The 25127-nt window shown below is 37.8% G+C and overlaps 2 protein-coding genes across 6 annotated transcripts in view; both read right to left on the bottom strand.

The window, feature by feature from the left end:
* Positions 1-5967, bottom strand: part of TTC33 (tetratricopeptide repeat domain 33) — a 35577-nt gene extending 29610 nt beyond the window's left edge. The window contains exons 1-2 of the mRNA XM_026716001.2: positions 5899-5967; positions 4937-5166 (exon numbers count right to left, since the gene is read on the bottom strand). Coding sequence (XP_026571786.1) covers positions 4937-5157 — 221 coding nt within the window. The 5' untranslated portion in view covers positions 5158-5166; positions 5899-5967. The remainder of the gene's footprint in view (positions 1-4936; positions 5167-5898) is intronic.
* A 2289-nt stretch (positions 5968-8256) lies between these two features.
* PRKAA1 (protein kinase AMP-activated catalytic subunit alpha 1) overlaps positions 8257-25127 on the bottom strand; it is a 38236-nt gene continuing 21365 nt past the window's right edge. For 3 of the 5 annotated variants that reach the window (XM_026716027.2, XM_087927346.1, XM_087927348.1), the window contains 5 exons: positions 21929-22016; positions 19965-20189; positions 17584-18067; positions 17343-17469; positions 8257-12929 (listed from right to left, as the gene is read on the bottom strand). In XM_026716027.2, the coding sequence (XP_026571812.1) occupies positions 12685-12929; positions 17343-17469; positions 17584-18067; positions 19965-20189; positions 21929-22016 (1169 nt within the window). In that variant the 3' untranslated portion in view covers positions 8257-12684. Of the gene's footprint in view, positions 12930-17342; positions 17470-17583; positions 18068-19964; positions 20190-21851; positions 22017-25127 lie in introns of all 5 variants that reach the window. The other 2 variants (XM_087927350.1, XM_087927349.1) reach the window with 1 other exon arrangement.

Below are 25127 nucleotides of genomic sequence, written 5' to 3'. Positions count from 1 at the left end.
AATTTTTGTGAATAAAAGGAAGGCAATGAAATAAATGAAAGAATTGAAGTAGGAAGAAATGGGAACATTTTAATGATACAATGATTTAAAATACAAGTGATGTGAAGTTGGGGGAAATAACTATGGAAAGCTTTAAGTGTTCCCATAAAAGTATGATATTCAATCGAAAAGTAATGTGTAAAATGTTTAAGATTCAAATGAATATTAATATTGATAGATTTGAATTGGTATGGATTGTTGTTTTAATTATATTACATATATACAATTTTTTCTTTCTTTAAAATATAATGTGTAACTTTAGAATGTACTAAACAGAATCCCAATGGAAGCTATGTACTATACTAAGTGTTATAAATTTAGGGGAAGGAGATAAAGGCGTCATACTCCAATTAGTGTACAGGAGAAATTTTGTATAAAGAGAAAAGATAGATAGCTAGAAACAGAACAGACAAAGAATAATAAGCATAATGATCTGAACTGAGATGAGATAAATAAAATAAAACTAAGAAAGTTCAAAACAGGGGAAAAGCTACATAGAAAACGTAAAATGGTAATAAGATATGGAATGGTATATAAAATGAACATGAATTTAAATTTGTGTCTGTATGAAGAGATATAACCCAGGATCAAGCAGCTTTCAGAAAAGATGCTTTATGTTTTTACGTTTTATGTTTTGTTTGTTTGTGTATTGTCTTTGAAAATTAATAAAATTTGTTTTAAAAAAAAGTATATAGTAGGGGTCTACATCTATATAGTAGGGGTGTTCAAACTTTTTGCTTGCCTGGGCAGCATTGAGTGTACAGAAATTATCTTGAGCTGCATATGAAATACATAATTAATCTATACAAATCACATTAACATTTTACAAATGTGGGGCCTCATTACTAGCTGTCCAGCCATATGCAGCGAATTAGCCATATGCAGGTTGGATACACTTGATCTAGAGTTCTTAATAGGTAGCGAAACAAGTTCCAGCACTTGAACAAGGCCAATGGTGAGTGGCAAGGGCAGTAGTAAAGAAGCAATATCTGGAACATCTGAGGTTTTCCATTTCTATAACAGGCCATCATTAAAAGGATACATCAATACAGGTAGTCCGCGTCTTACAACAGTTCATTTAGTGACCATTCAAAGTTACAACAGCATTGAAAAAAGTGACTTGCAACATCCCCATGGGTCACATGATCAAAGTTAAGATGCTTGGCAAAACTGGTTCATATTTATGACATTTACAGTATCCTGGGGTCATGCGATCAGCTTTTTGCGATCTTCTGACAAGCAAACTCAGGGGAGAATCCAGATTCACTTAACAACGTTACTAACTTAACTAAGTCAATGATTCACTTAACAATGGTGGCAAGAAAAATTGTAAAATGGGGCAAACTCACTTAAAAATGTGCCACTTAGCAACTTACATTTTGGGCTCCATTGTCATCGTAACTCGAGGACTACCTGTATAGGCAATACTGATTTCTAATGTTATGTGCAGCATGTAAACAGCACAATCTTTTGCAAGCTTCATGAGACCATATAACAGAAGAATCCAATGTGCCACAATTATTTGGCAGAAAAATCAGGGCAGGGTATTTTAGCTTAATAGTAGTTATTATTGATTAGTAATCAAGAATTTACTAGAAAGTTGGAACTTCTGGTTTGCAGGGCTTCGGCGGCAGGCAGGAATCCCCGATCGTGCGCGGTTTCTGCCTGGACTCGCCGCTGGAGTGCCCCGAACCGTCTGGCTTCGGGGCTAAGCCACCCCGTAGAGGTGGTGAAGAGGGGGGAGATTGCCAGCAGGGTTGAGGAAAGCCGCATCTTTCCTCCTCAGCTGGCTAAACTCCCTTTCCCGAAGGCGATAAGAGCGGCGGTCAGAAATGGCCGCCTCAAAGAAGCACTCAACCGGAAAAGAAAGTGTGGGAGGAAGATAAGAAGTGAAAGTTTTGGCTGACCGGGATAAAAAGCAACAACTAAGGTACCCTGGAATTTAAATTTTATAAAAGATAACATCACTCTCAAAGAAGTGTCGGAAGCAGCAAAAGAAAGTGAAAAGGGAAAGTTTTTTCTTCTTCACTCTCCTTCCTTGCATTGACAACGAACAGAGCTGAATACGAAATCGGAAAAATCCGCTTTGGCAACAATAGGCAATTAAGCTGAAAATAACATTTGCCAAAGGGACAATAAAGATTTCTGGACATTAAAAAATCCTTTTTTTTTTTTTTTGTTAGAAGCAGGAAGGGAGAGGAAAAGAATAAGGGCAAGATTTGGAAGGAGGAGACTGCCTGCAATTTAAAAGAATCTAAAGTTAAATTTCAATAAGACTTCTAAAGGATACATTTTAACCGGAACTTTATAACTAAATAGTAACCCCATGAAGAGAAAGTGAAAAAAGAAGAAAGTGTAAAAAGAAACAGCTTGTGTGTATTTGGATTGCTTGGTGACTTTGGGATTTTGGGAAATTATATTTGAATGACTAAAAACAATTGGGTGGTTGTTTAAAAAATTCTAAAATGGCATCACCTTTCGATGAACTGAAAATGGAATTTAAAAAATATAAAGAAGCGGCACAAGAAGGGAATGGCTCCTTTGGCTCTGTTTTTCAATTCTTAGAAATGGCGATCTGCATCTACATGAAACAGCAAGAAAAGACTGAGCAACAAGAAGATTGGGACAAAGAAGAAGCCATCTTTAATGAACAAGTAACTCTATCTCGGGAAGAAAGGGGAAAGAGGGGAAAGAGAATGGAGAATTTAAGACTTAAAAAAACAACCAAAAAAGGGAAAAATAATGTGAAAAGTGGATATAATGTTGGAAAGCAACAGAAGAGGGGAATACAGAAGAGGGAAATGGAGGTGGAGAGACAAGGGGGTAAAAAGGGGAGAGAGAAGAAGAAAGGCAAGAAGGAAGGGAAGAGAAGTTGTAAAGGTTTGGAGCAAGATATAAAGAAACAGGGCTCATTCAGAGATAATGGATGAAAATTTAATTGAAAAAGGGATTCTGTAAAGGTACATAAGATTGTATTGTTATATTTGTAATAGAAATAATGTTAGAAAATTGGAAAAAACATATGATTAAAAAGTGGGATAAAATACTCAGTGTAATTTAGTGAAACTTTTGTGAACAAAATAAATGAAATAAAAGAGACAATTGAATTAGGAAGGAACGGGAACATTTTAATTACTTAATGCTTTATAAAATATAAGTGAAGTGGTGGGGAATTAACTATGGAAAGTTTATAAGTGTTCCCGTAGAAGTATGATACTTATTTGAAAAGTAATGTGTAAAATGTTAAGATTTAAATGAACATTAATATTAATGATAGAATTGAATTGGTATGGATTGTTGTTTTAATAATATTATATATTTATAATTTTTTCTTCTTTTAAAATACAATGTGTAGTTTTAGAATGTACCAAGCAGAATCCGAACAGAAGTTATGTATTATATTAAGTGTAATTTTAGGAGAAAGATATAAAGGCGTCATACTCCAATCAGTGATTACAGGAGAAATTTTGTTTAATGAGAAAAGATAGTAGATAGTGGAAACAGTACAGACAAAGAATATAAGTACAATGATTTGAATTGAGATGAAATAAATAAAATAAAATTAAGAAAGTTAAAAGAGGGGAGAAGCTATATAGAAAATGTAGAATAGTAATAAGATATGGAATGGAATATAAAAATGAGCATGGATTTGAATTTGAGTCTGTACGAAGAGATGTAACCCAGGATCATGCTGCTTTCAAAAAAGATGTTTTGTTTTGTTTGTTTGTTTATTTTTAAAAAACCAATATTTTTTTTTTTAAAAAAAGAATTTACTAGAAAGTTGAGGATAACTTCCAAATGTTCTCAGAACTGTAACCTACCACTCAGAATCTACCAATACCATAATTTTGTTTTACAAAAATAGCTCTCATCACCATGTCTTAAAAAGGGTATTATATCCTTAGAAAGGTGCAGAAATGATTGTGGTCCAGAATATTTTCCTTTGTCACACACTTACAGTGGACTATTGATGGATTGTATTGCTACGCTGTTATTTTTGTAAAACAACAAAGCTAGAGGGAGGGACAAACTGTAAAATAATGTACAATGCAAAGGAGAAGGATATTAATTTCTTTTCTCTCTGCTAGAACACTAGATTCATCCAAGGAATTTAAGAAGTGGAAAATTTAAAACAGACAGAAGGAAAGATTTCTTCCTACAAAGCATTGTTGAAGAACAGAATTGCTGAAACCAAATGGCTGCCAGATATGTGTCACAGGTAATTCACTATCTGGAATCTCACAGAAAGCACTAGACTTGCCCCAAAACTAGGCTTGACAAACTAGAGCCACAGTCAAATTACTGCTGACAATCTAGGCCTGGAAAGGCCAGGACTACAGTCAACTTAATTCTCTTTTACTTTCAGAGCTAACTATGAATCAATCTACTTTTATTCTGACTTGATCACCAATTATATTTAGTAGCTTAATCTGGAACAAAATTCTAATATTCACATTGTTGAAGACATAATACTCACTAAAGTTACTACTTTGAAACTGCATAGTGTTAGTAATGGAGAAAGAAGAAAAGGGATGAATATTTCCTATGACTAGGTGATTAGAACAGTAAAACTACATTTAGGATTAGCAATTTGACACTTTAAATCCCATATGAAATACTCAATGGAAGACATTGACTAATTTCACACTTGCACTAAACAGTAACAGAATTGCTCTCGTTTTGAGTAAGTTGTATGAATCCTGAACTCTATTACAGTGATACATAAACCATGTTTTATACTGAAAGTATTATGTATGAATTCAGCCACTGTGGTTTATTTAATCAATACTTAGATCTTTACATCAATATAACAATATCAACACTGCTTTAAACAAGACAAAGGGTAACTGTCTAATATGGAATAGGACATATACATCTAGAGGGGAAAAGTCCATACCTTCCATTTTCGGCTAAAATTGCACCTTCATCCTTCAGGTGTTTACTTTGGGCTACGCAATCTTCCAGAAGAAGCCCCTTTTTCCTTTTGGCCTCCTGAAGCCAATCAACTTCACCATTATCAACCAGGCCCTGTTCATCAGCAGCTTGAGCTTCAAATTGCTGGGATGTTACCTTAGATACCTTCTCACCAATCTTTCTCTTCCATCCAAAGGAAGCCATTCCAGAAAACTGAGAAGAATGCACATTTAATTATTGGTATAATTTTCATCTATATGTGAACACATCTATTTCAATTTATCACATCAATTTACATAGATAATCCATGTTATGTAAGCAATCTAGCCTAAGCAACAAATCCATTTGCTTCAAAAAAAGCGCCTTAATTTCTGCTGATAAAATCAGCTTACAATTTATCATTTTGCTACCTACAGGTGTTCAAATGAATTAAAAGCAAAATCACAGATGTTGGCTGGGGAATTCCAGAAGTTGGCTTAAATCATAAAATGCTATCCTTTAAGTTCATGGACGTTTATATTATTTTTAAAGTACCTTTCAAGCAAAGCTTAGGCATATATCATCTGCTTATTTATACCCAAGAGGATTCAGACAATCAAGATACAAGGGCTAATTTCAGCATTCCCACCCTTCCGGTTTCCTACATTTCCAAGTACCTGAAGTGCTATCAATCTGAAATAATGTCTTCCAGGACTGGTCTGACCATAGGCAGAAGCTTTGCCATGGCTGGAACCATGATAGGCATTTTGCCCCCCTCCCAGAATGTCTTCCGGTGGGACTTAAAAAGTCTTGGTGCAAAGGAGACATCAAGGTTGTTTTTTAAATATCCCAATCCACCCTTTACAGAATGAAAATGCAAAAAAAGGTGAAATAAATGTCTTTTATTTGGAAAAACTTAGGAGAGAAAAGGTCAGAATCCGGTGGAAAGAAGGGTAGCATGATTACCTGGAGGCTCCCCTCTCCAGCGGTGTCTTTCTAGCGCCGTCGTTCGTAGGATAACCACCAACCGGAAGTGGCAAACCCGGAAATAGCGGCGCTCTGCGCAATGTCACAAACTCTATCTTCAATGTCCGCTTTTGGGGAGAGGGCCGCGAAGGTCTGCTCTAACGTCCAGGAGAAAAGGAGTGGAGGGTTGAGGAGCACCGTGAAAGGAAAAATACGTTCTGTGTACCGACCATGAGACTATTCTTTATTATGTTCATAAAATTAATGGTGAAGGAATTCCAGAGCTCCGCGGCGAGCCAAGTCCTAGGATTGCACCGCAGAGCCTACTGGGTATTGTAGTATGTTGTGTGATCACGTGACCAACATGGATTGCTACTATTGGCTAGCATTAGAATTTTAACCGTCCCACTTGCGAATAATGGTCCCTTTATGGACTTCAACTCCCAGAATTCAATTCCCTGAGCAATGCTTGCTTAGGAATTCTGGGAGTTGAAGTCCACAAATGATAAGAGGGCCATCGTTCCCCATCCTTGTTTGACTGGGTTAAGAAGATCCTCTCCACCCAATCCTCAGACTGGAAGAGACAATATGAAATGTATCGCCCAGGGGTCGTCAAACTTGACAGTTTTAAGACTTGTGGATTTCAACTCCCAGAATTCCTTCTCTAATCATGTTAGCTCAGGAATTCTGGGAGTTGAAGTCCACAAGTCTTAAGCTTGCCAAGTTTGAAGACCCGTTTGCCAATCCATTCTTCCTCTATTTTTCATTATCTCAGACAGTGGCGCTGTCCTCATTATATGCAAGGTAAACAAATGGTGATTTTTTTTGGCTTTGCTGATCTCCCTTTTCATGTCACTTGCTGATGGGGGAAGTGTATCTGTCTAAGTGTTGTAGCAATTCCTCAAACATGAACCTTGAAATTCAGTAAGATGGATACCTTGTTTATACCTTGATAAACTATGAACACCTGAACTCCTAAAGCAGAGGTCTCCAAACTTGGCAACTTTAAGACTTGTGGACTTCCAACTCCCAAAGTCCACAAGTCTTAAAGTTGCCAAGTTTGGGGGGCCCTGTGATCTAAAGAATAGTACTTTGAACTCTCTTTTTAAAGCAATGACCAACCATGGCAACTTTTAAGACTTGTGGGCTTTAGTATGGCTGGCTAGGGAATTATGGGAGTTAAAGTCTACAGCTCCTAAAGTTACCAAGGTTAGACACGGTTTTAAAGCAAGCTTGATTCCAGGTAATTTCAGACAAATTTGGGTAATTTTCTTGACAGCAATAAGGAGGTGGTTTGTCTTTGTCTTCCTCTATTATGCTTTTTTTTATACCAACAGTTAAAACCATAGCTGTAGGATGTGGGGATGATCTCCCATACAATTATTAATTATTAATTCAATCCTACCCTGGATCAGCCAATACAGATTTTTTTTTAAAAAAAAAAAAACCTGAATGATGAAACTATTGAGTTGTTTTCCCTCATTTCTCACCAGATCAGGACTGTAGTGGCAACATAGTTTTGTAGTCTGACACCCATTTGGGGGGAGGATACAGTAGAATGCATATTCCACATAAAAAGGAACTAAGATTGTACTTATGGTTTATTAATTTTGCTAACCTAACAATATCAGGCTGTATTCAATAGGTGCCAATCAGAGGAAATTATACTGGGCTTGATCGGGAATAGGGAATCTGGTCTGTCCCTTCCACTTCTCACATTACTATACCCATAAACCAAGGGTCTTCAAACTTGGCAAGTTTAAGACTTGTGGACTTCAGCTCCCAGAATTCCCAAGCTAACATGACTGGAAGAGGAATTCTGGGAGTTGAAGTCCACAAGTCTTAAAGCTGTCAAGTTTGAAGACCCCTGCCATAAACTATTAGGGCTGAGGGGAGTAACAGAATATCAGGCTAGAGCCTGGACCACAAGGACTGACAATGATACCTACACCCCTGGTTTATCACTATTCTACACTACAAGGGTATTTCATGTGCACTTATTTATAACTTACTCACCAAAGCCCCTAAGCCTTGGTGAATGATTAGCAGTGGTAATAATATAATTAATGAATTCCTGAATTTCTAGGAAGCCTGGGATTCTTCAGAAAGACATCTTGAAAGCATTGTTATCCTCGGCTCTCTAGGGGGTGGTCAGAGATTAGGTTCTTTTCTTCAACTTTTGCTGAACTACTACTCCCACCAATAACTGGAGGATCAGAAGTTGCTATTAATCCAATGTCAAAATGTATTTCTCCCACTGTAGTAAACCTCCATCAATGCTGAGAAAGTCCCCAACAATTAAGAAGAACTGACAGATGAATTAAGGAAGCTAAGAAACGGTACCATGAAATTTCAAGATTTACTTGCATACAGTTTAATGTTTGTTAAAAGTAACAGGTCATATACAGCTATCACAAGCAATTTCATTCAATATTGATCCTCCCCCCCAAAGAGAGAGAGAGAGAGAGAGAGAGAGAGAATATGCAATAAAAGTAGGCACATATTGTTTTTGAGAAATGGTGATCATCCATTTCATAAGCAATACAATGGTAAAAATCAATTGGCAAAATTATCTCAAAGTTTATACTGATTGAAAAGTTAAAAATGACAAAACATGTGAAAGTCAGCCTTTGGAAAGATTGCACTATGAAGATGGATGGGATTTTTACTTTTTACCAATGTTAAGAATTTACATTGCACAAGGTTTCCACTTCCTATCTTTACTACACTGCCCCTCCCCCTTTCAGCAATCATTGATGAAGTGTTTGCCATAAAAAGATCATCTGAAGGGCTTTTCCACTGGAAGGAGCCCAAAGGAACAATATTTGAGTAGGCTGCTTAGTCAAGCTATACACTTCTGTTGTTTTTCATTTTTGAAAACAGATTCTTTTTCTTCATAGTTCCCATCATGGTCAGTTCTGCAAAGCAGCTCATATTTTATGATCAACAGCCCCGACCTTCCTGTAATGCTAAGAAGTGCCAGCAAATAACCCTTCACTATAGGACCACACAAGGCCTGAATTAAAAGGGGGGGGAGGGGGAGTAATTTCAACATCGATATTTTACTCTAACTCTAAAAATCGTTACAAAACATTGATTCATATATTTTTGCTTGAATACATCCAAGATATTCTTCTGCCCAAGTTAACAAGAAATTAAAAAGGGAGCATTGAAATAGCTTTTAAAGAAAAATTACAAAATTCTGTATTTAAGAATAGACAGCTGTACTCTTTTGCTATGAACTTTGGCCCTCATATTCCAAAGATGTTAAGGCCTGATAGTGTGACACCACCCCAACACTCAATAAAACTTATATACATTTAAAAAATTAAAAGTTTTACATGATAACATTTCTTAACATAGACACTGAATATAAAATCAAGCTGATGAGGCTAACAGATATCTTCCATTCATTTCAGTTGGATTTGAGCAGGAAACATACCAAAGCTACAGTTAAATATGCAGACAGATTTAAAAATATGGAACCCCAAAGTCAACACAATTTTACTTCTGGTTGGACTTACTTTTGGATTCACTGAAACAGAGAAACATGACACTTATGGTTTACACACACTTATTTTTAGGACACCCCCCCCCAAATTTAAGATTGTAGCTTGCCAAAAACATTTTGAACTATGAAGGAAAAAAAGGTCATTTACGCCATTTGTCAAGTTCAATATTAACAATTCCAAATTAACACAGCATAAATAGTAATAATAATAACAAAAAATCACAGTAATTGTGAAGATGCAGCAAAGCAAGATGTAACAAGTAGTTTTATTTGCTTGTTGTAAATTAAGGATTACTACTTGGTCCCCAAGACAACCATCTCTTTTTATATATCACAGCAACACTATTTAGCTACTGACTCCTTTTACACACACACATATACACACCCTGCAGCCCTTTTCTTCCCACACACTTTATCTCTTTTGGAGTACAAGTCACGTTCTGTAATAAAATCGCTGTTTAAATTCTGGGAAGTAATGAAATATGAAACCACATTCATATAGTGTTCGCCTCTACAAAGGCCAGCCCATGGCAAAAGCCCATGGCTATAGATTTGAGGGCCTCCTGACCATAGCACAAATTTTGAAGTCCAATGTCTATTTAATTAAACTATTAAAACAATGCAGCTCCAGAATTCATGCATTTATAGACCAAACTAGGCTTCTTCCGTGCATCTTGAGTTGCTGGTACAAACTCACTAGATACACATTATTGTATTCAAACCCAAGCATCTCTTTTATCGGCTGTTCTTAAATTCTTTGCTGGCACAATTCAGTTGGGTACCTCTGCTATACATTCCCATCAAAGTAAAAGACTTTACAGGATGAAGTCAAGCTAGTGTCTCCTTGAGAATGGCTGGTGTAGTTTTTATTACCCTGCTTTGCATGGATTGGAGGCTGTTGATAATTGAAATCATACTGCAAAACATTCCAAAGGCACTACATTAAGCAAGAGAAATCTGTTCTCTGGCATCTGCGCCTCTTATAAGATGGCTCACACACTGCTTTGTCATTATTTGCTTAACCATGGTTTGTTGAATAAGCCACAATTAGCTGGCCATACATATCATAATCCATGTCTGCAGAATCAGTCTGTTAAATAAGCTACAATTAACATAGCTTTACAGTGTAACAGCTGGGATCACACAATATGCTAAGCCAGGCAGAAGCTGTTATGCCATAGCATGATATATGAACCTGTCTCATTAATAAAGATGTATTAATGGATTTGTTTTTCTTGATCATATGCATATCAAATCAGACTTAAGGATTTGCCTGTGTTCTGAAATTTTCACTTAGTGCATTTGCATTACTCATGACTAAAGTGTTGCATCTGTATCAAGCACAGATCAATTTCAGCCTCTTTTCTGTTTTTAAGATGAAAACTCTGATTGCTGCCTTATCTTAACTGTGGGCTTATTGGCAAGGAATAATATCCCAGGATTCCTATTTCTTCCATACCGTTAGCACAACCGATAACAAAACTAGGACCAATTTATATAGTACAGTAAGTCACATAAACTGATGATCTCAAGGGCTATTACTAAAAGATCCTTTACAGTGGATAAACAAACAGAATACTTGTAAACAATAAAAATAAGGGAAAAAAGTATAATATCTTGTTATAGCAGTTGTGGAAGCCAAGAGGAACAGAAAGCAAAACAAATTCATAAACACAAGAATCTGGTTTATCATCTCATTTGAATGGGATTTATACATTTGGAATCTTAACTTAAATGCCAAGAATAATCAAATCATGGCTAAGTGTTATGTCTTCACCAAACAAGAATTGCTGAAATATGATACAGTATTTCCATTTAAACACCATTCTGTAATTTTAATCAGTTCAAATTAAGCCTCCTTTAACTCTTTAGCGTAATTGTTATCCAATAAAAATACCCAAGATTTTTTTTACAGTAGAGAAAGGGAGATTCTCACTAGCAGTTTTTCAATAAGAAAATTTAGTGTGTGGCAGCTGACTTATTTCTGACTTGACCAATTAAGTTCTATACATATCAAAACCAAACCAAAGTTACTTCATCTTTCAAAACGTTTAGAAATCTTAATTCGGTATATATAAAAGCAGTATAAAAAAGTGATTATGCAACACAGGCAAAATCCAGATCACCCTTACTAGAAGAGCGGTCTGCTAGAGATCTTGTATGAAAGCTGTATGAAAACAGGAGCCACTGAAATCCCAGGGCAGAACAGGACGTGATTCCAAGAACTGGATACACCAGTCTAGGCTATCCTATCAGCCATGGAACCATTGGGTTTAGATTCAGGCACAGAATCCATATCCTGTTGTGGCTGCAGAAACCTGCTTCCACGCACCCAACATGGGTCAGAAAACCTGCAGAGTTTGCAATCTGGGTCAAGCATAGTATCATTCTCACAGATCAGTTGTGCTGTGGTGGTGGTGGTGGAAATACCCCTATCTCATGAATCCTTCCTAAGGTCAACCATGGTCGGAAGTTGTGCATACGTAAATTCTGATTGCCTTCCAAGGAACAACAGAACACCACTCACCTCACCATTTTACAAAGTGCTTCCGAAACTTGTCCCATGCAATGAATTTTCAGACCCTGCCTTTCTCTTCACTGAATTAAACCGAACATTGTTATATTTGGTGTTATCATTTTCAAGACAAAGTCCAAATTGGTCAAAGCAGAGTACCATTATTATTATTTTTTTTTTTGTCTTTTCCACTCAAGTGCACCACTAGCTGTTGAAAATATAGGGTAAGTGCCAGACGCCTGAAGTGCTGTTTGACAGGGGAACACTTTTGTTGACACAACAGAATACAAGGAAAGAGTTTCCAAAAGTTGTCTTTTGATCTCATAAATGAGCACATGTACTGTAAAAGGAATAAATTATCAGCATACAAAGGTCAAACTCCATGAAGCCCTAGTGATACACAATGTAAAACATACTGTTCTTGTACCTGCACATCATTTACCAGTAGACTATTTAATCATAATTTGCTTCGGTACATTAAAGATAGCCTTCCCCGACCTGGAAACCTCCAGATGTGCCCTTCCTAGTCTGCAGACAGAATGGCAAACACATCTGGAGTACATCTGGTTTGGGAAGGATGCAGTATGAGGTGTAGACTGCTTCTAAATGCAAGTTCGATTCCTGTGCAAATTGCAATGTGGCTAGTCTTCTCAGTGCCAAAGTTAACTGTAACTTGATTATAATTGGAAGCATTTGACTATGATTTTTTTTTCCTTTTTCGGCATGCTTATTGCTGTAAAAAAAAAGCCAAGCTTATAAATCATTGTGCAAGTATTTTAATAAGATTTGCACACATTTCAAAAAATTCTATCGTGTGGCTCCCTGATCTTGGGGTTATTTCGGTTGTAGAAGAATCAAGTGAAGAGGTCACTGAAGAGGTAAGAGATGCATCAGATGGTTTTGCTTGAACATCAGGGTCCGAGTCCTTCTGACCAGATCTATAATTAGTCACAGAGCCTGACCTCTGGGGAGTGGTAGTCCCTGATTTTCCTTCCATCATTTCATCTAGGGCAAGGAAAGAGAAGAATTTAAAGAGTAGAGCAATTTGAGAAATTAGTAAGGCAAAATGTTAAAAGTCGCCAGGTTCTATGTATCCAGAATGAAAATTTTATCATCATTGTTGATGATTGCATAGTAAGCCAGGTGTTTAAACGGGATTTGGCCTTTTTATTCAACTAGAGCAGGGGTGTCAAACTTGATTTCATTGAGGGCTGCACGAGGGTTGTGTTTGACCTCGGACGGCCATGTTGGGCATGACACAGGACCGCACCTCCGTACACATAGTTTTATACACTTATAATAGAGAGGCATACATTCCTGTGATTTTGTTCTTTTAATACATACAGGGCTGTCAAATTCCCTGCCTGCGGGCTGGATGCGTTAGGTGCTGACTGCGCCCATGCCTGGTTTAACAAAGGGGAAAAAGTCCCGATATGTCACGAGATGCCACCATGATGGCGTGAGTTTGACACCCCTGATCTACTATGAGAGAGAGACAGAGAGACCAGATCAAGAAACTGACTCCATAGGAAGACTAGAATAATAAATTATTGACATAGGCTATTGTTATGTCTCACCTGCATCCACAGGTGAGCATACAAAGTTCCAGAGTTCAAAATATTCAAACAAGAACAAAACCAGACTTTGAAGAGTTAACAGTACTGTTTTCAGTCCTTGGCAGTCTTCCCGAAATCTGTCTGGCAACTCAGAATTGCTCATAATTCACAACCGCTGCTTCAAACATATTCTTTTGAATCCACAAAGCACTACTCACGTTTCACTTTGCTCCAAGCAAAAATTGAGAGTCAGCACACCTCCTTAAATCCCCAGTATGGGCGTGTCAGTCTCTCTAATCAATGTCTGGCTTGACGCCTCCCATCAGATTGTGACTGTCGTTTCAATCTTCTTCTAGTTCTAGCGTCAAGCCAACATCTGTCAGTTTCCTCCTCGTTAGAAACCTCTGACTCATTTTGTGGATCAGCTGCTGTCATGTACAAAGTTGAAGGTTCTGGAGTGGATTGTCTCTCCGACAATCTCTCATCCTCCTGGCTCACATCTGTGTCCTCTAATAATTCAGACTCCACATTCACAGCAGGCTCAAACCTTCCATCTTCAGAGGCATCAGAGCCAAAACTCCCAGCAGGGTCAATCCTTCCAGTCACAACAGGCTATAGTAGCAGAATCCTGCAAGCCTGATAGGTAAAATATTTTACCTTTCCTCCCTTTTACCTTCTGAATCAAGGATGGCCTACAACAATCTGGCAGCCAAAATGGGGCACCGGGGGGAGCACATGTGCCCTCCGTGCCTTGTTTTGGCTGCCAGCATGCTGCATACTGTCTAGGCCTAGAATGGGATGCCAGTAGGGGCATACGCTGCCCCCTGCACCCCATTTTCGGTAACAGAGGCACTGCAGGCTGATCCTTTGCTATTTCCAGGGTGGCACCATGGGCCATATCTAAACACCCCACAGAGGCCTTGAGTTTGACACCCCTGTCTAGAGATACCCCTGTCCAGGTTCTGGGATAGACAGATGTTGTTGTCTGATGGTGTTAAATGTATTCATCCCAAGATTGGTTCAATTCCAAGTAAAGGTGCCGTTTGCAATTGACTTACAGGGATTTTGTCAATGCCAATGGTGTTGAAGTGGTGCTCCAGATCTTTTGGGATTGTGCCTGTTATTATTAATCATTATTAAAATGTATTAGAAAGGTTTTGCTCAACTCAATAAAAACTTGACTTTTTCCATGTGGCCAATCAATTAGGAACCAGGTGTTTGCCATTCCATTGATTCTGAATATCTATCACCAAGAAATACACTGCTCAAAAAAATAAAGGGAACACTTAAACAACACAATGTAACTCCAAGTCAATCGCACTTCTGTGAAATCAAACTGTCCACTTAGATAGCAACACTGATTGACAATCAATTTCATACTGTTGTGCAAATGGAAAAGACAACAGGTGGAAAGCATAGGCAGTTAGCAAGACATCCCCAATAAAGGAGTGGTTCTGCAGGTGGTGACCACAGACCACTTCTCAGTTCCTATGCTTTCTGGCTGATGGTTGGGTCACTTCTGAATGCTGGTGGTGCTTTCACTCTAGTGGTAGCATGAGATGGTCTACAACCCACACAAGTGGCTCAGGTAGTGCAGCTCATCCAGGATGGCACATCAATGCGAGAAGGTTTGCTGTGTCTCTTAGCGTAGTGTCCAGAGCATGGAGGTGCTACCAGGAGACAGGCCAGTACATCAGGAGACATGGAGGAGGCCGTAGGAGGGCAACAACCTAGCATCAGGACCGCTACGTCCGCCTTTGTGCAAGAAGAGACAGGAGGAGCACTGCCAGAGCCCTGCAAAATGACCTCCAGTGGGCCACAAATGTGCATGTGGTTGCTCAAAAGGTCAGAAACGGACTCCACGAAAGTGGTACGAGGGCCCGACATCCACAGGTGGGGGTTGTGTTTACAGCCTAACACCGTGCAGGACGTTTGGCATTTGCCAGAGAACACCAAGATTGGCAAATTCACCACTCGCACCCTGTGCTCTTCACAGATGAAAGCAGGTTCACACTGAGCACATGTGACAGACATGACAGAGTCTGGTGACGCCGTGGAGAATGTTCTACTGCCTGCAACATCCTCCAGCATGACCAGTTTGGCAGTGGGTCAGTAATGGTGTAGGGTGGCATTTCTTTAGGGGGCCACACAGTCCTCCATGTGCTTGCCAGAGGTAACCTGACTGCCATTAGGTACCGAGATGAAATCCTCAGGCCCCTTATGAGACCATATACTGGTGCGGTTGGCCCTGGGTTCCTCCTAATGCAAGACAATGCTGGACTCATGTGGATGGAGTATGTCAGCAGTTCCTGCAAGACGAAGGCACTGATGCTATGGACTGGCCCACCCGTTCCCCAAACCTGAATCCAACTGAGCACATCTGGGACATCATGTCTCGCTCCATCCACCAATGCTACATTGCACCACAGACTGTCCAGGAGTTGGGGGATTCTTTAGTCCAGGTGTGGGAGGAGATCCCTCAGACCCTCTGCCACCTCATCAGGAGCATGCCCAGGTGTTGTAGGGAGGTCATACAGGCACATGGAGGCCACACACAGTACTGAGCCTCATTTTGACTTGTTTTAAGGACATTATATCAAAGTTGGATCAGCCTGTAGTGGTTTTTTCCACTTTAATTTTGTGTGTAACTCCAAATCCAGACCTCCATGGGTTGCTAAATTTGATTTCCATTGATAATTTTTGTGTGATTTTATTGTCAGCACATTCAACTATGTAATGAACGAAGTATTTAATAAGAATATTTCATTCATTCAGATCTAGGTGGTTTTATTTTTGTGTTCCCTTTATTTTTTTGAGCAGTGTATATATGATAATTAAAACTGAAGCTTTGTTGAGCTATGATCAAAAGCCTTTGAGACTCAACAAAAAAGCTTATTATTTTTATATTTCACAATATATAGTGGATTGATGGAATAGCTTCCCATGTGGTGCCTTACAGCAATTTCTGGTGATCTTATCTGCGCTGACTTCTAAAGCACATATTGCTATTGGGTTGCAGATACTGGATGAGTGGGAGAAGCAGCATGAGATCCCAGCTTGTTGTGGCTCCGGGCTTGGATTCAGCTCCTGTGACTGATATGAGTTCAAGTGAGGAGGTCATGGCAGAAAAATATGAGCCGGCATGGCTCAGTGATTGGACTGGTAACCAGGATGAGGAGATGGACGTGACAAAGGACGACAGACCTGATGTATTAGAATTGTCAGGACCTTTGACCTCCTCTGATTCCTTATCTGATCAACAGCCGGGAATGGCTGACAGGGAAGTTTTGAGAGAATCTTCTAGTGGAGATGAGAACTTGGAAAATTTGTGGTTAAATGTAAGGAACAGAAGACGGTTGAGAAGGCAAAATCAGCTGGAGCAAAGGAGGAGAGTGAGTCAGTAAATTAGCACGTTGCCTCAATGAGTATAAAAGGACACAGCTGGGCTGGTACAATTTGCCAGGAACAAAGTGACTTATTGAGTGAGGACGTTACAGCAAGAAGCTCTGAGACTGGAGATTTATTGCCAGGACTGGTTTGCCGGACAGAGTAAAGATTTATGCTGTAGATTGAGATTTCTGCCAACCGTTATCTTGTAAGACTTCTTTCCGTTTGATTTAATTGTGAAACGGCTGCTTTCTGTTTTGTTCGTTTGAATTTTGAAGGGGAGTCATAACACCAGCTACTTTCTATTTTTATGGATTTTAACTTTTGCAATTAATTTTAAATCTGCAGTGGCATGATCCAGACTAGCACCACCATAAGCACCACAGAAAGCAGACAGTTGATCTTTCTTTCCCCATTTATAAATGCTGATATACGCTACCTAAGAGGCTGCCTGCAAATAACCAGTTTTACATACCATCAATGCTACGGAAGTCCAGTAGATAAGTCCTGCTATCCACCTGGTATAACTGCAGACTCATTTTGGAATATGTGCCTGTTATTGGATTCTTTCTCCGAACACGCAAGTAGTATGGATTGACAACCTAGGAAAACAAAGTAGAAACTTAACAGAGAACATCAAAAGAATTATTGCATTGGTTGTCATTATCTCTATTTGAAAATCATCACTTGCAGGGAGGCAATTTAAGCAATCTCACCTTCCATTCATAATCCAACTGCTTGATTGCCCGGCAAACTTCCGCCATTATATCATTTGGCCGACTCTGACTCCGAATTCCTAAATGCCATTTAGCTCTCCTGACCCCCTGATGTTTGGACTTTTGGGGATTTAGCTCATCGAGTGTATGGCGTGACCTTGGTACTTCAGCAACTAAAAACGGCACTCTTTCAGGGTGGGGTCGGGAAAAATGTTCGTCAAGAAAGGAATCTGGTGGGCTTGTAGCTAAGTAGAAGTCTTTCGCTTCATTCATTATTCTTCTATTATCTATAATGAGGTGATAGGCAACGGCTAACGGATCCTGGTGATTGCGATTATATAAGCAGCTTAACACTTCCTCCTCTGTACATTCAAACTTATCACAGACTTCTTTTAAGGCTTCATCATCAATCATAGTTGAGCTGTAAGAAGGATCTTCAGGAAAGAGGTACTTGGGGAGGTCTTGTTTAAACCATTCATGTTCCCTAGATGCAAAGCAAGAACCATTTTAAAAGCTAGCCGGTTCCACCATTTTGCCATGTTTTACTGACAGAACATGCAAAGTACACGGAAAAATATGTGCTAAAATAGCGGGAAAAAACATTTCCACTTTCAACCCACATATGGATTTTGCTGAACTTGAAATTAAAGTCTGGTTAGATGCTGTCACTGTAGTAATAATCATCAGATTCAAACATAATCTTTTAAGCATAATCTTCTCTTCCCTTTTTTTAAATCTGAAGATCTTAACTTCAGTTTTCTCTTGATAAAAAAATAAGTCACCTTTATAATTAAAATAGGCAGTTGGAATAAGTTACAGTACTGCACTTACAAATAAATTTTAAGTTTTTCTTTAATCTTTACAGTGTGGCTATTCCATGAGTGTTATTTGTAAAAATATTCAAATCATAATTAAACACAATATAAAAGTTAAGTTTTAAAAATCAGTAAAGGAGTTTCAAATATTAATACTGTAGAACCTTTTTTAAGAGATTTCCTGCAAATACTACTTTTAAAGTATAATTAAAGTATAATCAACAAATTAAATAAAATTGGGAATGCAATATAAAATAGCAAAAGTACTTAAGACTTATACACCGCTTCACAGTGCTTTATAGCTCTCTCTGAGTAGTTTACATTACAATATGCTTTTTATATTGGTACATAAAGTACCTTTCGGAATGTGTTTGTTTACACTGAGTTGGGCTGTCTCCAAAACAGAGATTATAAACCAAAAAGATCTATGTACTGATTAGGAATAATGAGAATTGTAGAGGAACTGATCAGGGGAGAGAAAAACAGTTTGTTCAGGGGCAAATAAATTATTTCGGGTTGGGGTCTGGAACTGAGTTCCCTGACTTGCTAGTTGGCTGGAAAAAGGCCTTCTAGTAGTGTGGTGTCATCACTGTAAAAAAATAGGATGAAAAATCTTCAATTTTTTGAAATGGGAGGGGAGTTCAAATATGGAACAGGACAACTTTGTCTTACAGAAATCTCAAGTGCCTATTCTCACTTAAACTGCTCCTCCAGAAACCCCCAAACAGAGTGAAAATTAGGTTGCCAAATTTTCAAATATTTGTGGGGGCCTTGAAACAAATGAAACAAAGAAGTTTCATTACCAAAGTAAGTAAGGGCATTAGTGCACCAAAGACATTACAATTCAACCCTGAGCTACGAACACTCTCTTCTATATGTTTCAAATATTTTTACCATAATATTTTGGCCATGTGGCCCATCTTCTAGAGCAAAAGGTCTTCAAACTTGACAGCTTTTAGACTTGTGGACTTCAACTCCCAGAATTCCTCCTCCAGTCATGTTAGCTCAGGAATTCTGGGTGTTGAAGTCCACAAGTCTTAAACTTGCCAAGTTTGAAGACCCTTGTTCTACAAGTGTGACATGTGATTTGAGCAATGACTACCCCTGAATATGGGGAATTCCATAACACACAATTTATTTATTATTTAATTAATTTTTACCCATATTCCCTATAACACTTTGGGCAGCTAGTTCAGATCTCAATTTTATATAATTACATAAATTTTATATAATTATATAATTAATTTAAATTATATAACAATTTAAATGAAGACCAATTTGGTTCAATTCATATGCAAAGACATCATGCACTTAATTCAAATAAAGAAATAGATGTTCTCTATTCACATGCAGGGCTAATCTTCAGGTAACCAAAAATAAACATGGCGTCAGAGTGTATTGGGCTCAAGTTTTGATCCAACTCTCTTTTGATTCAACTCAACCTAATCACAAAATGGCTTAATATGATACAATAACCAAGACAGTGTGAAGCCAACAATTGAATAAAACTTGCATAGTTTTAGAATGATAATTGCTTCCATGATGGAACCAGATGCTGTAAGATACCTTATATCTTTCACAGTTGCTCTCTTCATAGGATCCACCTGTAGCATGTGTTTCAAGAGACTAATAACTGCTGAATTTAAGTACTGAGGCGTATAAAAGATACCATCACATATCTTCTTAAAAAGTGTTGGCACATGATCATCATCAAAGGGAAGAGTTCCACATAATAAAGCATAGAGAATAACACCACTGCTCCAGATATCTACTTCTGGCCCTGCGTATAACCTGTAAAGTGGAGATCATAATATTTTTTCCAAGTAAAAAATACAACTTGTGTTACACTGGATTATTAGTCTTTTAAGCAATGTCTGTAATATAAAATAGAACAAAACTGGTAAAGTGAGCTAATTTCTATAGTCAGAAAGACCAGGGCCTTGATCTGGTTTGGGCAAATTTAATGGGCTGTAGTCCAATACTGTCTCCTGTTTACACACTTGTGGCAGGATACAGCCCCTCCCCTTCTCTGAGCAGCCTCCTTTCTATCTAATTATGCTTAATGTAGGATTAGTCAGAGTGTCTAAAGCAACAGGACCAAGCCCTCAAGTTTCCAAAAGTAGTTAAATGCAAGCTTTGATTACTTTAGACCTCATTAGCATTATGTAGTGCCTAATTTAAGAGGCATAGGAAATTTAAGGTAAAGATACCATGAAATCATCTCCCTCACATGGAGATGATACCATACAAAACTCCTTGTCCACTCCTGACTATATTAGCTGCAGTTAAAGCATAGACTACATACACTAAGGAACTGTTGTGAGGTTAAAAACAAAATATGCTCGTGAGCTCCTTTGAATGAAGAGTGTAGTTCAAATGCAATTTATATTCAGCAATATAACACACCATCACAGAACTGCATTGTGTATAGCGTAATCTGGGAGCCCTGAAAGCATTTTCAAAGTATCAATAGTATCTTTTATCAAATTGCACCTAAAAATTAAAACGCCAGAAAGAAAACCTTCCAATCTGGAAAGCGTGTTTCTGACAATATACATCATGCTATAATTATTCTGAGCCAAAAAGGAAAACCAATCTTGGGACCCTGTCAGACCACAGGTATTTTGGCAAATTCGATCAAAAGGCAGAAGTTTTTTGTCTTCTAGGGTCAGGTATATGCATGTAAAACATTTAAAATTAATATTGGCAAGAATGTATCTTTGAACTTAAGACAACTTAGAAATTTGTTTGCATATCATGGTCCAACACTGAAGTGCTCTCTTCTGCCTCCTAAGGCCCTTTTAAAGATAGTGGCGCACTGTGGTTTTCCATGACAGAAAGACAATATATACAATTATATTAAATATATTAATCATTTTAAAACTTATTAACTGTATTCCAACTTTATTATTAAAATTGTAGTATAATTAAATGAAAAGAGAGTCTAAAGAAGATTCTGGCCCACCATTCAAAAGTTGCCCTCAGCCCTTCAAATCCTGGGTATCAGTGACTCAACATAATGCGCACATGTCACAGCAACATTTGACTTCTAGGCCCCTTCCCCTCATCTCCTCCTCACTGCTTGAATGATGAGTTTGGAAGCTTTTAATTTGCATTTTGTAATACAGATTGCCATATTGTCCACAATAAAAATCATACTTAAGAATTATAGTTAATGTCTACAGAACCCAAATTCAAATGCTATAATCTGGCTTGTTTGAAACACGATGTCAAGCTAAAATTAAAACTCCAGAAGTCCTTCTGGTATGCAGGAGGGGGACAATAAAAATGAGGTACATGTGAATTTGTTGCATGTTTTGTTACGTCATGGTTTGATGTGACATGTGCGATCACAATCATTGTCTTGTGCACAGAAACAATTAAGATAAAATCAAAAGAAGCCATCAAAGCCAGGAATTTCAAATTTCCAAACCTGGAAGTTTCTCAATCTACCTTGCAGCTTTAACACTGAAGAGCAGGGCTTTGATTTTGAGAATACATATATACATTTATCCAAGAAGAGAAACTACCTTCCTGAAATTACTTCTGGAGCAGCGTAGTTAGGAGAACCACAGCTTGTTCTTAAAAATTCTCCATCTGACATCATATTTGAGAGACCTGAAAATACACAAGAGTTCAAATGAAGACCCACAAAAAAAAGAGATAAACAAATGTTTAACCTTCTCTCGGGGAGAATACATCATATCCTATTCAATGAGAGCATCACAGGCAGGAGTAAAATCAGAATCATGTGTGTCATACTTGCTTTTTAAAAAAGGTTTCTCCAAATAGAAATGAATACTGCAAAACCTCTATAAAAATGTGACAAGAAAAAGAGTTATGAAGGAGACAAAATGCCCTCAAAAAGGATCAAGTTTTATTCTAAGTAGCTAGTATGCAGATACCAGGTGAAGAAAAAATGCAGAAAGAAAATTGCATTATTTTTTTTAATCATATTTGTTTTATCAACTTTACTGACAACTCAAACATTTCTTTCAAATCAAGTATGACTCCTGGGGAATTTGTGATTACACTGATGTAATTTTTTTTTTTGCAACAAGAAGGAAATGATTCAATTATATCCTTCTAGAATGTTTGTTCAGCTTACAGACCTGTAATTTCCTGGAAGTGTATCATCTAAGCACAAACCTCTTCTTAAGATTCTGAAGATCAATAAAGATTTGCCAGACGTCGCTATTTAACAGCACTTAAATAAGATAAACTAATGAAGGGTTTAAACCTTACAATAGGAAATTATGCTTATAGAACTTTCTTAGTTCAAGAGTTAAGTATAGCCACCTAGTCATGCAGGTGTGTGGGGGGGGGGGGGGGAGGAGGAGGAGGAGGAGGAGGAGGAGGAGGAATCCTTGCTCAATCAGATGCTTTTCAAATGCGTTGAGCTTCAAATTTTATAATCCCAATGCAAAAAAAAATTAGGGTTAGGGTTTACTGAATGGTTTCCAGGGGATTTTCTATTGAATACACAGTAATATCAACTCCGAAACAGAAAAAGTTGTGACATACATTTTAATCCAATTAAAAATCAAGAATCCAAAGAATATAGAATTTAGTAAGAGTTCTGCTTTTCACATCTACCCTAATATTTATTTTTAATTAGAACATTTATAGAGTTGCATTGTTGAATGTGTGTTTTTTTAATCCAAAAAAATCACTTTGCATTTAATTTTAAATAAACCCGGATCCCATAAAGCTGGCCCATTACCGCAGGGCTGTGAAGCTCATGGCCCACGGGCTGGATGCGTCATGCTCTGGCCACATCCATGCCCAGTTTAGCAAAGAGGGGAAAAGTCGTGATAGGTCACGTAATGACGCCATGACGATGCAAATTTGACACCCCTGCATTACAGTAAGAAAAGCATTAGCTTCCTACAGCTGGCTCTCTTCATCCACAATCAATCCACTTTATCATCTATCAGCATCCCTTAGTCCTTCATTCTTCCCCTTGTGGAATTCAGCTTGTAGGTTTCTTTCTACGAAGGTTCATGGGCACCCAAGATTTTTTTGTTTATTTTCCACATGAGGCATGGAGAAAACCTTTCCCATAAAGCGCATGGAAGTGAGATAAAAACTATCTCTGCTCGGGAAGACATAGCAAAGCAATGGAGCCAGGGCAATAGAATATTAGCAGCTATAGTGACCAATCAAGGATTCAAAAACATAGCAATATCCTCGGCTCCAGGCCAACAAGTTACAATCCTGGTGGCTGTTTTGAGGAGGCAGCTGTGGTTTGATCCAGGCTAAGTGCTTGAGGAATAACTCATATTTATTGTAGGAAGTAAAAAGAAAATAATGAATACTTTGTGAAATGTATTGATTTGGGTTTTGTTAAATGAAAGAAACACTATGTGAACCACTGTGAACAATAAACTTTGCAAGTAAGCTTATCTAGTGTGACAGAAGGGAAAAAAACACGTAATTTTTCTGCAAATCCTTGCTTTTTAATCTGAACAGTATGAGTGAGAGACATTGACAGAGGCTGAGGAAGAATAAAACTGATTAAATGTGTTCAATTAAAATCATACAACACAGAAGGATATAAAAAGTTCTCTAAGATCTCTCCCTGCTAAACGATGATAGCAAGTTTCTCTATTTTAAAGATAGTTTCTTACCCAGATATTTTGGTCTGATTTCTGGTTCTATTTTCTTTATTTCTGGTTAAACATTATTTTTTTCCCCTGTTGTAGCTCCACTGTTTTTGAGGTCACTTTAAATAAATCTGGCTAATCAGATCCTAACAAAGTATGGTCTTTAAGTCTCTGCTTGGAAAACCTCTGTCCATTAAAATTTGAAAATGTCAGGAAACATCTTAAGCAACATAGTTGGAATATTGATTTTCAAACCAGTCTAAACCTACTATCTAGCCCCATGATTTACAGATTTTCCAAAAATGTGCTCTGGCCATCTTCTTATCACTCTCAAATTCAAATTCTGAAATTTCATTGCTTCTTCATCTTGGCTAGGTTGAACTCTAACATGGCTTTCCAGGTTGCTCAATGTTGTTCCATCATTATGCCACCTGTCCTATCTACAACTGAAGATTAGTACAAATGTTGCTTTTATCAATATTACTTTTAATACATGGTATGTAGTTTGATTCTGTTTTATATCTTTTTAGTTTTATTAATAATTATAGGTTAATTGTTTTTTTTTATTATAGTATGACCTAAATGCTGTAAAAAAAGGTGTTAGGTTTTTGTTTTTGTTTGGTTTTGATCAGAAGCAGGTGTGACTGAGTAATTCTTAACACTGTTCTCCTGGCCTTCCAAAATCTAATTAAGATTTGGGTGCTGATGGCATAGGAAAAGAATGCTCCTCCATTAAGTAACAGTGAATATCACCTCTATCAACAGAGGGAAAAAATCTCTGTATGTATGAGTTGATAGAGTTAAGAAGAGACAATTCACCAGCTCATAAAATAATTCTAAATCCATCTGCTTTCTCTGCTTGTTTGTGGCATGAGGATGTGCGTGCTCCTTTCTGATCTGAAGACATGCCCCAGGTACTATTCTATCACTAAGTCTCTTTTTGGCCCCCTGAATCAGTAGCTTAGTAGTTAAAAAAATGAGGGGATAAGAAATAGTGCTATGTTCATCATCATCATTAAAAAAAGTCCTGCCAAGAATGTAATAAGGGTTAACAGAGAGGCAGTTTCTGTAAGCAACACCAGAATGTTTCCTTCCTGCCTTCCTTACAGGATTAGGCCAGTAA

The sequence above is a fragment of the Pseudonaja textilis genome, chromosome 2 (genome assembly GCF_049901715.1).
Source record: "Pseudonaja textilis isolate UNSWEBS1 chromosome 2, rPseTex1.2, whole genome shotgun sequence".
Classification (NCBI taxonomy): domain Eukaryota; kingdom Metazoa; phylum Chordata; class Lepidosauria; order Squamata; family Elapidae; genus Pseudonaja; species Pseudonaja textilis.
Note: the sequence above shows the minus strand (reverse complement) of the source record. Positions and strands in the feature narration are given on the sequence as shown.